Below are 14,602 nucleotides of genomic sequence, written 5' to 3'. Positions count from 1 at the left end.
TGGGATTTTATCGAACTTCATGGACTGTGATTCTATCTACTTGTCTATTTGGACTTCTTAATTGAGTTAGTCTTTACAGCGCATGGTGCACACCTCTAAGACTGTTTCATTGATGTACCGAACTACCAACATGTTGTCTGTCTGGACAGACATTATACCCAAGGGGAGGGAGTCCTGACAAGCCTGCAACACTAGGAGAACCACTCTCATCTCCAAGACAGTGATGTGAAGACTGGCCTCTGGCTGGTACCATGTGCCTTGGATTGCCCTTCTAGAAAATGCCCCCACCCCCACCCAAAAGGGAAATGTCCATGGTGACTGTGGCTCACAGGGAAGGAAAAATGAAGAGATATCCATGTGAGACATGTGGGATTCCAACCACTACTGGAGGTGTGCCCTGCAGATGTTTATGAAGGACACCTGAAAGGACATGGGTTGATGTGCTATCACCACTGAACCACTAAAGTCCAATGAAGAACATGCACGTAGTATCTTGCTAGGGGAAGTAAGGTAATTGAGACTGCCACAGACCAAGAAGGCAAATAATCAGTTTTGCTGGTGTTTTTTGACAAGAAAAAAAACAGCTAGGACTTGCTGATGAAGAGATGAAATTCTTTTCTGAGGAAGCTTTGCAATTTGAAGCTTCATGTCCAAAAGTGCCCTGATTAGCTCTAAGGACAGTACTGACTAAAGCCTGAATTTCATTAGATTCACTGTAATCTCCAAGTCTGCACATTGCTGGAGCAAGGAGTCTCTAGCTTGAATGAGTATAGTGGGGATAAGCTAGTCATCCAAATAAGGGCACACCTGGAATCCCCTGCAGTCAGAGGAAAGCTGCTGCCATTGCCATGCATTTGGTGAACACCCAGGGGGCTATGGAGAAACCAAAGGGCAGGGATCTGAACTAAAATGACTGGCTCTCAGCTGGAAGTAAAGGAAACTCCTGGATCGACTGTCCATCTTTATATGGTATGTACAGCCTTGACTTCTATTGAGTACATCCAGTCATTCTCCCTCAGAAAAGGAAGAATGGACTGTACTGTGACCATCCAGAATTTTGTTTGTTTCACAAATCTGTTTAGGAGGATCAGGTCCAAGATTGATCTAAAGTCCTCATTTTCTTTAGCCCTATAAGTAATCTTGACTAAACTCCAGATGCTCGCTAATGTGACCTCTTGGATGACTTGATTGCTCAGAAGCTGCTTTATTTTTGAAGCAGTTGCTTCCTTTGAGAGGGTGAAATATCAGCAAGCCTTTTCAAGGATATTAGAGGAGAGAAGAAATGGATGAAGTAGCCTCCAGTTAAAATCCTCTGCACCCACTTGTCTTCAGTGATGGACGTCCACTTTGTTGGATGCAGGGATAAGTGCCCAGAAAGCATCTTGAGTGTGGTAGTCTGGCAACCATTCAGGAGATCTGAGAAGGCCTGTCAGAAATGGACCCCTGAAGTCTTGGTTTGGCAGACCACCTCTGCCTCAGGTATAATGACGATTACCATAGTTCCCCCCTTCTGCAGTGGGGAGGGGGCTCTGTCTACAAAGGTGTCTGATGTAAACCCTTGAAACCTGCAAAACCAAATCCTCTTAACTCCTTTTTGATTCCCTGAAAAGGTCCTTTGAGGAGTCAGAAATTTGATCCCTATGCCAGAAAGGGATTTACCATCTTTTTCACTTTTGGAGATTGTTTCTTTGACTTTGGGACCAAAAGGTGCTGTCTCAAAATAGCAGGCATTAATAAAATATGTCTTAAAATGTTCTGCAAACTCACATAACTATATCCAGGCATGTCTCTTAATGTAAATGCCAGTGTCAGCTGCCCTAGATTCACCCTCCATCGCATTTGAGATGAAGTGCATAGAGACAATGAACAAACAATGCATGGTAGCTAACTGCACATCAATAGATTTCCTCTGATCTGCAAACAAGGTTCTGTGAGAGATTTGGAAATCTCTTTGGTCAAATCTGAAAATGGGAAATGTGCCATATTATTCAACTGGCTCTCTGAGAAAGTAGATGAGGTCTAAATTTGCTTCCCAAACCTGTCCAATGCACAAAACTCTATTCAGTGGATGGACAGAAGAACTTTCTTCTTCCAGTTCCTTTTTGGTGACTGACACCGTCCCCACCATGTAATCTACTGCAGGACCCTTTCCCCAATGGGGATGATTCTTAAGGATGATGAGGATGTTATCTGGTTTCTTAGGGATGGGTTCAGCTGTGTCTGGCTCCTTCCAAGGCCAGTTTGCGGTAAGGTCCACCATCTTGTCAGCAGGTGGGATCACCCAAGAGATAGACAAGCCAGCACCAAATGCCTGAATGAATACTGACTCCTCAGTAGAAGGTGTTTGGGTGGACCACCTTTCTGTGTAGGAAATGCAAGGATCACTCTGAATGAAATGTCCTCAAGGGGGATCTGGGAGAAACTTCTCCATCCTCAAAGTCAGTTATCCATAGTGACAGACTCCTGAAGGGAATTCAGGTGTCTCCTTTTGCACTTATACTTCCTAAGAACCTCTTCAGTCAGTTGCTTCAGAGTGGACTCTAAAGCCAAGATGGGCTCTCCCATTACAGCTTGTTTAAATGCTTCTGGTAGCTGGCTGTCACAGTGAAAAAAGGGTAGGATCCAGACCCTGAAAACTCCTGTGGGGAAAGGATGGATCCAAGCTCAAAAGTGTCGTTTTTCTCTCTATGTCATGAGATCGCTCTTCTGAAAGCCTCAAAAGCTTAAATAAAAATAGATCCAGGGAGCCTAGCTTTAGCAGCTGAAACCCTCAAAGGAGGCTCAACCCAAGATACCATTCAGCCTGGATCTGAGGCTGACATCAGAGCCAAATTATCTAACACCGAGCCTCCAACAGAAAGGAATGGTTCTGAAGACCTCTGTCATGAACCAACCCTGTCAGAGTTAATGCTGACTATTTAGCTCTGAGATTCTGAAGGATCCAAAACAGTTGGAGCTGAATGAATCAAAGAACCCATTGGTGTCAAAGAAGACCAAATCCTTGGCTCCAACTCTGAACTACTTCAGGCTGAACTCCGATCAAGGTACTCCAATCCCAGAGAGTGGATTGGAGAAGCAGCAGTAACTGAAAAAGTGGATTAATCATTCCTCTGGATCCAGTGGTGGCAGTTGGGAAGATCTCAAGCTGGATCTGGGTCCGAAGAAATCTCTTGATCATCTTGTCCACATCTGCTTTAGCAAGACTCCTGGAAGATCTGGCTCACTATAATGATGAGACAAAAGATGGAGGCCTAGAGTGGTAGAAAGACTTTTCCTGTAATATAGGAGAATAGAGCCAAGGGAAATTTGGCTCTGGTAAAAACTTTGGAGGTGGGTTGCCAGATCAAGTTAGGATCAGCACCAAAAAAACAGCACTGGTTCCAAGGTTTAACAACTTTTGGCACCAGAACCAAAGAGTGTGTGCTCCGAGGATGTCTTCTTTGAGAGCTTAGGCCCTTCTTTTCCTTGATCTTTTTCTTTATTCCGATCTTTAGGCCTTCAACCAGTTTCTCAACAGAAGAAGTCACAGAAGTGCTTAAAGAAGCAGGAGGGGCACCTTCTCCAGGGGTGGCTCGCAGAAACCCTTTTAGAATGAACTTATTTCAATACTCCACTACCGCACAGTAACCAAAAGCTTCACAAATACTACAGGAGCTCTCTAAATGAGTAGTGCTAAGGCAATAGATGCACTTGGGATTAGCATCTGAATTGGGCAATTTATGGCCACAAGCCACAATTTTTTTAAATTTGCAAGCTTTTCCAACATACTGAAAAATTAGCAACAACAGCAGCAATAATAAGGAAAGAAAAATATATTTTTTGTGAGACAAAAAAGGGGTTTGAAGCCCTAAGAGCAATGACTAAAGAAGGGAGGCTAAAGAACAAAAACATTTAAAAAGGCAGATAGTAATAAATATCTAATTATTGGGGAGGTGAAGACAGATAAAATGACATATGCATAACAGGGAGTAAATCAAACACTTAGCTGCAACAGAAAACCTGAGCACCAAAAGATCTATCTTACACTTGTGGTGGCAATCAAGAAGTCAAATTCAGCATGGATCCTAAGATGGGAACAAATGGCATTAAATACATTTTAAATGCTAGCTACTTTCAATATTTAAAGCAGTGTTACATTTACTTGTTCTACACATGAAACAGCTAAATAAAATCAAAGTACTATATGAGCTAAGCCTGATGGATTAGCTTTAGTGCTATATTATATAAGTAAAATGAAGCACTGTACCTCTCAGGGTTCTTGATTTCTTCAGTGACAAAATTCAGTGTATCCCAGCCTGAGTAAGAGAACAGTGCAGAATAAAGTGCCAGAGCAATGTCACCCATTTTCCAGGATGACCCCTCAAATGCATTTTCAAAGTGCACTGAATGTCCTGTAGAGAAAAATAATAATAATAATTGAGTTAAGAACTAAAGGATTGCTGTGAATACATTATTTGTTAAGGCTGAATCCTCATATCAAAGATAACACTAGTATAAACACCATTAATGCACTGGATGTTGACAATACCACAGTGAAAAATGCATGCTCAGTTTTGACACTTCTGCAGCATTTATATGCACTGACAAAAAAGTTATGTACTCAGCATAACGTTCCATCTGAGTTGTTGCTTTTCATTTGTCTTCAACCTGTGGGAATATGTATCTGATATGGATCTGACTTGGCCGCCTTTTCCAGCACTGGATCCAAGCTTCAAGCTCCTCCCCTACCCATAATATCCATGTCTCCCTCCTTGCCTCAGATCGAGTTTGCTGCAGACAGTAGTACATTCACTTAACCATATGCCTAACGCATTAATACCCCTTAACATACTAAGGAAAAACATAGGCCCACCCGAGTAGGGGCTATGCATCTGCCATCAGGTCCACTACACAGCCCACAAAAGGCAGGGGGAAGGAGGGAGGGACAGTTATAGACAAATGAAAAGCAACAACGCAGATGGAATGATGTTCTTCGTGTTTCACTGTTGCAGTCATCACACTTGGGTTATCTGCCTGCAGGTAGCCCTCAGTCGGCCCGAATACCAGAGACTTAGTATTTCTGCATCGTTTGCTGTCACTTCAGGACTGATGTCAGGTTGTCAAGGGGATAAAAACAAGAATCCGACGCCATTACATCAGTCTTTCTTGCTGAGGAGCCCGAAGCAGAAGCAGTTCGCATGAGTGCCGGTCGGCCGCTACCTGAGTTTTTCCGAATTGAATCATCCTGAAGTCTTCTAAAACTAAGTATCCCATTGGGGATCCTTTTTTCTTGCTCTAACTGATGTCAGAAAAAGTTACCAATTGTCTCGTCTGTGGAAAGCAAATAACACACCGAGATTTCCATTCTTACTACGTCACCTGTTTAGGTCCAGACCACAATGTACCTTGCTGTCGGTTTTGTGCTTTGTTCAACACCCAAACTATTCGTTGTCGGACCCTTATTGTTGCTAAATACTTTCACTCTCGATCTCTGTATTCTGAAATGGCTTCAGTAAACCATCCGACTACAGATCTTCTGAAAAAACGTAAGGATAAAGACAGAGACAGACCATACTGGTCCAAAACTGCCGACAATGCTTCCATTAAGCTATTCACCAGTTCACTGGTACTCAGTGAGGCGCTTTCGCAGCCCCTGTTGCCCACTTAGATGGATTTGCAGGTCGCTACCGAGACCCATTCGGACTCCAGTATGCCGCGGGACTCTTCTTTGACAATGGAACCTGCAGGTGTCTCTACCTTGGATGGTTCCGGAGCCGCTGTACAGGTACTGGCTTCTGAGGAAGTTCTTCGCATTACCGATATTCAACACAAACTGACGACTTCTTTTGCGTCTTCAGTTCTGTCTAAAACTACCGAGTTTCTAAGGCCAAGAGTACAAGCTATGCCTAAAAAACGGATGACCCAAACTCAAGAACCTGCTTCCTTGCCACAATCTCAAATGCTTAAAATGGCAGAAGACCTGATCATGTTGATTAGGAGAAGCCAGCCTTCCCCTGCTAAAAAAAAAAAAGAGACCTGTCCCCAGCAGCTTTAACTGACCAAGAGTCTAATGACTCTGTGGTTTCTGAATATGAAGACATGCCTTTATTTGCTTTGCTTCCCTTCCAGAGGATTTTTCTTTTGGTGAAACCCTACATACTTTAACTTATTCCCTCCGATACAGCTCTTTTGAGTGTGTGCCTTTAACTCCCAGTGGGTGTGGCTTAAGCCTTTAAAAAATGAAGTCATCACCTTACAGTTTTAGAAAATACTCATTGAAAGAGGTCAAATATCAATACAGTTGTGTTTGCCATCACATATGCTTCAAGACAAAAGATCCTGGTACCTTGTATGTAACATGGTTTTGGAATTATTAATGCAAATATGAACAATCAATATTTGACGCCTAGAGGAGCAGTAGGAGTTAACTGCAGAAGACGCCTGGAGGAGCACTCGGCTGTAATGAAAGAGCATTTCCGCTGGCAATGGCAGGATTATCCTCAATCCAAAAAGAGACTCAGAGAATTTTTAGATTTGCCACAACATTGACCTTTAGCTATCCCTCCTGTTCTGGATGTTGTGGATGATGTCTTTATGGAATCCAGTCTAACTCCTGATATTTTACCCCCTGCACCAAGGAAACCGGACCGGTACTACAGAATCCCTGACTCTCACAAATTTCTTTTCAAAAATCTTACTGCTGACCCAGAGGTCATTTCCCAAGGGCCTAAATGCATAAAAGCCACTACAGCTAAGAATCCCACCCCTTCGGACAGGGATTCCCGAGCTTTAGACAGATGGGGTAAAAAAGTATACACCTCTGCAACTCTCGCCATTAGGGCATTGAATTGTCAGTTTCACATGCTGAAATGCCAGCAACATATTATGGAGCTTATTAAGCAAAAATTATCTACCTTTTCAGACTGTCCAGAAAATAAGGAATTACAGGAGCTTATGCATTCTGCAAGCCAAGTAAGCAAGCATACGTTGCAATGTGGGTTTGACACCCTAGAAGCATCCTGCAGGACAGCAGTCACTGGTTCTGTACTGAGAAGGCATGCCTGGCTTAAGGAGCAGACCATGTCAAATCAAAATTACTAGATGCTCCTTTGAATAAGGACAATCTGTTTGGCACCAAAGCAGAAGAGGTTCTAAAAAAGACGGAAGAAAAAGCTAAGAATATGCACACAGTCAAAGATTTCTTGGAAGTGCAGCCTCCAAGATTTAGTAGACATTGCCCCTCAAAACATTGGTCCTTTCCAGCCCCTTCCAGGCCATCTCAAACTAGACCCCCCCCATATTACAGTCTCAGGGTATGCAGAGATCTAAGCAATGGAGTACCTCCACTTCTAAAACAAGGAGTGCTAAGCCACCCCCTTACGGAAGGAATTCACAATGACTTCTCAACTCCACAGCTCACCTCTGCCCAATTGCTCATGCCCCAAGGAGAGAAACTTGCCCACCATGCAAAAGACTGGACCTCCATCACAAGACTGATGGGTCCTCAACATTGTATCCCAGGGGTACTTCCACACACTGCCAACACAAAAGCAGACCTTCTTCCAAACCAGTGGGCAGAGGCACAAAACCAAGTTCATTCCCTGCTCTCCATAAGGGCAATTCAGCCTGTTCCTGCAGAACAGATAGGTCAAGGGTTTTATTCCAGACTTTTCCTGGTACCCAGAAAAGAGGGCATTTGGCGCCCAATCCTAGATCTTTCCATTCTAAACACCTTCCTGGTGGTACCAAAATTCAAAATGCTCACCCTTCAGCAGCTTCTTCCTATGCTGTCCAAGGATGCCTGGTTAGCCACCCTAAACCTAAAAGAATCCTAAATGCACATCCCTATCAGGGACTCATGCAGGAAATATCTACGTTTCAGGGCAGGATCTATGCATTATCAGTTCTCTGCACTTCCCTTTGGCTTATCCACTGCTTCCAGAGTATTCACAAAATGCCTGTCTCCAGCCATTGTGTATTGCAGGCAGAGAAAGATTCAAATATACCCTTACTCGGACGATTGCCTGATTCAGGCAGACAGGAAAAGTTGTTGCAGCACCTGACATTTGTAAAGAACCTTCTAACCTCACTGGGGTACACTATCAACGAAAAGAAATTAAAACTAGTCCCCAGTCAAAAGATTGTATTCCTGGGAGCAAGCTTGAACACAGCATCCTACATGGCATTCCTTACTCCAGAAAAGCAAGCCTATCTAACAGGCTACTTCACTCAAATGGCCACTAGAACCCAGCTATCCACAAGGAAAATCCCGCAGGCTCTAGGGTTCATGGCCTCTTGCATTCTACTAATTCCATATGCCAGACTGCATATGAGGAAACTTCAATGGTACTTAAGTCTTTGGTGCCAACATTCTCAGGACCTGGAAACCATCATAACTGTCATACCTTGTCTAAGGACAGAGTTTCTTTGGTGGGCAGCAGCATGCAACCACAACAAGGGACTTCCCTTTACACAACCCCAGACCCTAACCACAGATGCATCAGACTATGCCTGGGGGGCACATCTGGACGACAAGTGCATTCAGGGCCCCTGGAGCCCAAGTCAAATTCATCTGCACATCAACCAAAAAGAGATGCTAGCTGTTCAGCATGTCCTGACAGCTTTCAGATCCCTGCTCTCACCAGGACCCCTGGTAAAAAAAACAGACAACACCACAGTTATGTGGTACATTAACAAGCAGGGGAGAACACACTCTTACCCACTCTGCAGGCTAGCCATGACCCCGTAGAACACGCCCTTGGACATGCATATTCATCTGCGAGCTCAATTCCTGCCAGGCAAACAAAACTCTCTGGCAGACGACTTAAGATTTAAGCAGAAATCTCCTAGACTCACGAGTGGCAATTAGCACTTTCAGCCTTCTAACCCAGAAATGGGGGACCCCGGAGGTGGATGTTTTTGCCTCCCTCTACAATCACCAGCTCAGCAAATTTTGCACCAGGACACCTCACTGCAGGGCCTAGAAAGTGAATGCTCTATCCTTCCAGTGGGTAAACCTCTCAATCTATGCATTTCCCCTTCTTCCTCTTCTTACAAGAATATTACTCAAGATAAGACAGGACAGACCAAAGGCAATCCTGATTGCCCCAGACTGGCCACGCCAGCACTGGTTCTCACTACTGCGCAGGCTGTCACCGGTGCCACCATGGCACATACCCCAGATCCCAACCCTCCTCATTCAGCAGGAGGAACAGATCTTGCATCTGCAACTGCAAACCCTGAGCCTTGCAGCCTGGCTTATTCCTTGAATTCTTCCCCAGTGACCAGCCTAAGCAAGCAGGTGCTGGATGTCATTCTTGAAGCCAGAAAACCCAGTACAAGGAAATCCTATGCTGATAAATGGAAAAGGTATTGTTCCTGGATTCAGTCTAAAGGGGGCAGACATACCACTGCCCTCCTTACCTCTAATCCTGGATTACCTAGCAGATCTACTCCACAGAGGCCTATCTTTCTCTTCCAGTAAGGTCCATGCCTCTGCCATCTCGGCTCATTACAACACTGAGCCACATCTCTTCTCTCACCCTCTCATCAAACAGTTCCTGAGAGAGGCCAACAACTTAAGGCCACCAAGGAGAGCCCCCACCCGTGCTTGAGACCTTAACTTTGTACTGGAAAAGCTCACGCTACCCCCCTTCAAGCCTGCAGCGTCAGCAGAGTTAAAATTCCTCTCTCGGAAAACAGCCTTGCTTCTGGCCATCACCTCAGCTAGGAGAGTGTCTGAGCTACAAGCGCTTATGGCTGTGGAACCCTTTATTATTTTTCATGCTGACAGGGTTTCCCTCAGAACTAACCCTACTTTTATGCCTAAAGTGGTGTCCAGTGTAGCTGTCAACCAATCTATCCATTTGCTAACCTTCTTCCCTAATCCTCAAAATAAAGGGGAAAGGATCCTGCACTCTTTAGACGTGCACAGACAGCTCAGATTCTACTTTGATTGGACTAAGCCCTTCAGGAAATCAGACCTGTTACTAGTCAGTTTTGCAGCAGAGGCAGAGGGCAAGGCCATATCAAAACAATTTAGAAAGGGGTAGCACACTGTATCCATTTCTGTTACAAACACCATGGGAAACTAACCCCTCAGGGGGTCAGAACGTATTCCACTAGGGCAACTTCTACCTCTACAGCATTCCTCAGGGGACTCCCTACTAGGGACATTCTGGAAGCTGCTACCTGGAGTTCTGTTCACACCTTCACCAAGCATTACCACCTGCCTATCTTTTCCAAATCCAGGGCGGGTTTTGAAACAGCAGTCCTGCAGGGTATACTAGCCAGCCCCAGTTCTTCTTGACTACCTCCACCCTTTCTTCAGCTTTGGGAATCAACCCGTGTTTGATGACTGCAACAGTGAAACACGAAGAACATAGTACAGCTGTGTACACTTACCATTAATGTAGATGTTCAAATGTATTCACTGTTGCAGTCCTGGTTTCCCACCCTCCAGCCCCCTTGTCTCTCTCCCCCCCCTTCTCTATCTCTATTACTCACCCCTTACAGGGATATTGATATTTACTTTTTACTGGTGGTGTTGTTTCCACCATAACTTAGTTCCCTATTTGAGGGGCTCCTGACATTTGGGGCAAGAAAAACTGATGTAATGGCATTGGATGCCTGTTTTTATATCCTTGATGACCTGAAGTCAGTTTTGAAGCGACAGCAACCGACGCAGAAATACTATGTCTCTGGTATTCGGGCCAAATGGGGCTACCTGCAGGCAGATAACCCAAGTGTGATGACTGCAACAGTGAATACACTCGAGCATCTACATGTATGGTAAGTGTGCACAACTGTACTTTATGGTGAGTGCATATCTTTTGTGTCTGAAGTTGTTGTTTTCATTTGATCTTCAACCTGTGGGACAGAGTCCCCAGCTACCAAATAGTTCTGGGAGGTCCTCATGGAAGGATGTTTCAGAGCACAGCTGAGCCAAAAGATGCCCTGTCTCTGGAAAGGAAACTCAATTTGTACTGAGAGATAAACATATGAGATGACACTCAAGTAGCTGCAGAGCAAATATAATCTAAGGAAACCCTAGACCAAAAGGCTGCAGAAGAAGCTACAAAACTAGTAGAATGCACCCTGACATGACCTGGAGGAGACAATCCCTTGGCTTGATAGGCCAATGCAATGCAATGAGAGATCCAATGAGCAACAGTTATTTTTGAAACAGGTTTCCTTAAGAAAGGCTTAGAAAAGGAAACAGGAAGCTGATCAGACTTACGAAAGAATTTTGTTCTATACAAATAGAAGTGTAGTTGCCTATGAACATCAAGCAAATGCAATTTATACTCTCCCTTATTCTGGAAGTTCAGAAAGAAAACAGGGAGATTGATGACCTGGTTAATATTAGACTTTGAAGCCACTTTTGGAAGGAACAAAGGGTTTGTTCTTAACAAAACTCTGTCTGTGAAACACCATGTAGGGGGGCTTGACAGATGAGGCCTGGATCTCCATTACTCTCTTAGCCAAAGTAATGGTGATCAGAAAGGGTGTCTTCCAAGACAAGAACTGCAAGTCCACTGTAGCCACTGGTTCAAAGGGGGGAGAAACCAAAGCTTTAGCACAAGGGTAAGATCCCAAGGGGGCATTGGGTCCTTGACTGGAGGCCTGAGTAAAAAGGTACCATTCAAAAAAACTTTACAAAGCTTGGAAGAAGCTAAAGAAGCCAAATTCTCTCCTATGTGCAAAATTGGAGATCGCTGCCAATTGTACCTTTACAGTATTGAAACTAGCACCATGATTAAAGATATCCACCAAAAACTACAAAATGGTGGGAAATGGAGAAGTAAAGGGGCCCAGCTCATGCTGAGATGCCCATATAGAGAATCGTTTCCACTTACTGGAATAAAACTTCCTGGTGGAAGACTTGTGAGCTGCCACAATCTTCTTAACCAGAGAAGACAATCTGGAAGTGGGATCCCTGAGAGATGCGTGATCTGATCTGGAACTGGATCTAGTGTCCAAGGAGGATACACTGCATGAGACCACAGACAGGGGAACCAAACTTGGTGAGGCTAGAAGGGGACAAGGAGTATCACTAGGATCCCAGGCTGTTGAGCTTTCTGAATAGAGGGAGTGGAGGATAAGCATACAGTAGACCAGAGGGCCAAGCATGAACTAGGGCATCTCTGGGGGACTCCCCTGGATGTTCTAATATCGACTCTATCTTGAGTGGTTGCTGAGATATTGTAACCTGTTTACAAAATATTATAAATGCAACAGTTACTATATTTACTATAACTTATAAAATTCAGTTTAAGACCTAGAAACTACCACTATAAAAATAGTTTGTGCTGAAATACTCACTGCACTTCATGTTGGAAGGAGAGGCGAAGAGATCGCAGCAAGGCCGACCCCACTTTAGAAAGATCTGTTCCGCTACTGAAGGATTCAGAGACCACTCATAAGGCATTAGAATACATATACTGAGCCTGTCCACAAGAATGTTGGACCTCCTCTGAATGTGCATTGCCACCAGAAAATGGCTGGAGGAGATTACCCATTCCCACAATCTCATGGCTTTGTGACAAAGGGGGATAAGACCTGAATTCCCCCCTGTTTGTTGATGTACCAGACTACAGACATACTGTCTGTCTGGATGGCAATAGTCCCTTGGGGAAGATGGGCATGAAGAGCTTGCAACACCAACAGCCCCACCCTCATCTCCATGACGTTGATATGCAGATAGATCTCCAGGGAAGATTATGTGCCTTGGACTGTCCTTCCCATGCAATGACCCCCTCCACCTGAGCAGGAAGACATCTGTGGTCACAGTGATTACCGGAGTGGGAAGGATGAATGGATGACCCAGAAGAAGATCTGGGGATTGAAGCCACCAGAGGAGGGAATCCTTGCAAGCCTGAGATAACCACACCAGATCAAGGGCAGGTCTAGCAATGACCACTGAACCATCAGAGTCCATTGGAGGACTCTCACATGAAGACGAGCTGTATGGATCAGTGTGATAGTGGCCACCATGGACTCCAACGCGGGAAGAACTGACTCCGCAGATGGATACTGAACCTGGACAATGTACAAAACATGATGACGGAGGGATTGAAGTCTGTTCAGAGTTAGAAACACCCTGCTTTGAGTGGTATCCAAATGAGCCCCAATGAAGTTGAGAACCTGCACTGGGTCCAATTGGGACTTATTGTATGGTTATGCCTAGCTGGTGGGTGGTCTTGAGAAGAAGAATCCTGTCGTGACAGAGTAGATGCCTGGAGGGAGCGGAAAGGAGGCAGTCGTCCAAGTGGGGGAAGATCTGGAAACCCTGCAGCTGCAGGTGAGCAACCACCACTGCCATCACTTTGGTAAACACCCTGGGAGCTGTGTTGAGACCAAAGGGGAGCGCTCTGTACTGATAATGACTGGCTCCCAGCTGGAAGTGGAGGAATCTCCAAGATCATCTATCCATCTTGATGTGATAGTACATGTCCTTCAGGTCCACCGAGCGCATCCAGTCGTTTATCTGCAAAAAGGACAGAATGGATTGGAGAGTGACCATCTGCAATTTTGTCTTGGTAACTGACAGGTTTAAGGTTGAAAGATCCAGGATAGGTCTTAAGTCCCCCGTTTTCTTTGGCACCAAAAAGAACTTGGAATAGATGCCTGATCCGAATTGGTCTGGGAGGGGAACAGGCTGGATGACTCATTTTTCGAGCAGCTTGGAAATTTCCACTGCTGCCTCCTCCCATTGTGCGGGTGGGATGTCCGGGAGGTGTTTAGGAGGGACTGGGGGTTGAAGGAAGAGGACTGAGTATCCACTGGATATAATCTTTAACACCCAATGATCATTTGTGATACACTCCCAGGCTGCTGGGTGCAGAGAGAGAGAGAGAGAGAGAGATGTCCCCTGCCTGCTTCCAGAGACGAGCAGTTGGGCAACCCTTCAGGGCTGCTGCGAGGGTCTGTCTGGGAGTAAATGAATCCCAAGACCCTTGGTTCCTCCGACCCCCCCCCACCATGAGGACGGCGTCTATCATATCCCCCTCTGCCTCTGGAGGGAGATGAGTTCAGAGCATAATGGGAAAAGCCTGAGACTTTTGGAACCACATCTTCTTCACCCCACGCTGATTCCAGGAAAAGGATCATTGCACGGTTGAGAAGCGAATCCTGACTGCAGCCAAGATCTTCCCATCTTTCTCACTCTGGACTAAGGTGTCACTAACGGACTTACCAAAGAGAGTAGAATTATCAAAGGGGGCATTCACAAACAACACCTTGACAGGCTCTGAGAATGCACAAAGCTGGAGCCAAGCGTGATGCCTGATGGCAATGCCTGTGCTAGCTGCCCTAGAGGCACCTTCATTAGCGTGGGACAGGAGCCTCATGGAGGAGCTGGATATAGATGTTAGGGTGGCCATATGGGAGGAGAATACCTTCTTGTCCTCTGCAGACATGGACCCCTGGGCAGACTCAGCAACCTTTTTACCCAGGGCTTGCTGCAGTCTGATGACATGTGCCATGTAATTCAGTGCATGCAAGGCAAGCGTGGCTGAAGCATAAGCTTGATTCCCAAAACGGTCCATGGCCCACGACTCTCAGTCCAGCAGATGGACCATAGAGCTCTCCTGAGTGAGCTCTTTCATGGTGGCTGCCACAA

At 45.2% G+C, this 14,602-nt stretch overlaps 1 protein-coding gene across 1 annotated transcript in view; it reads right to left on the bottom strand.

Annotated features, from left to right (window-relative positions):
• Nucleotides 1-14,602, bottom strand: part of LOC122790764 (Y+L amino acid transporter 2-like) — a 1,539,581-nt gene that overhangs the window by 405,742 nt on the left and 1,119,237 nt on the right. The window contains exon 3 of the mRNA XM_044058374.1: nt 4,247-4,391. Coding sequence (XP_043914309.1) covers nt 4,247-4,391 — 145 coding nt within the window. The remainder of the gene's footprint in view (nt 1-4,246; nt 4,392-14,602) is intronic.

This window comes from Protopterus annectens, chromosome 16.part0 (genome assembly GCF_019279795.1).
Source record: "Protopterus annectens isolate FY-2018-M chromosome 16.part0, PAN1.0, whole genome shotgun sequence".
Classification (NCBI taxonomy): Eukaryota; Metazoa; Chordata; order Ceratodontiformes; family Protopteridae; genus Protopterus; species Protopterus annectens.
This window is presented reverse-complemented; position numbering and strand designations above follow the sequence as displayed.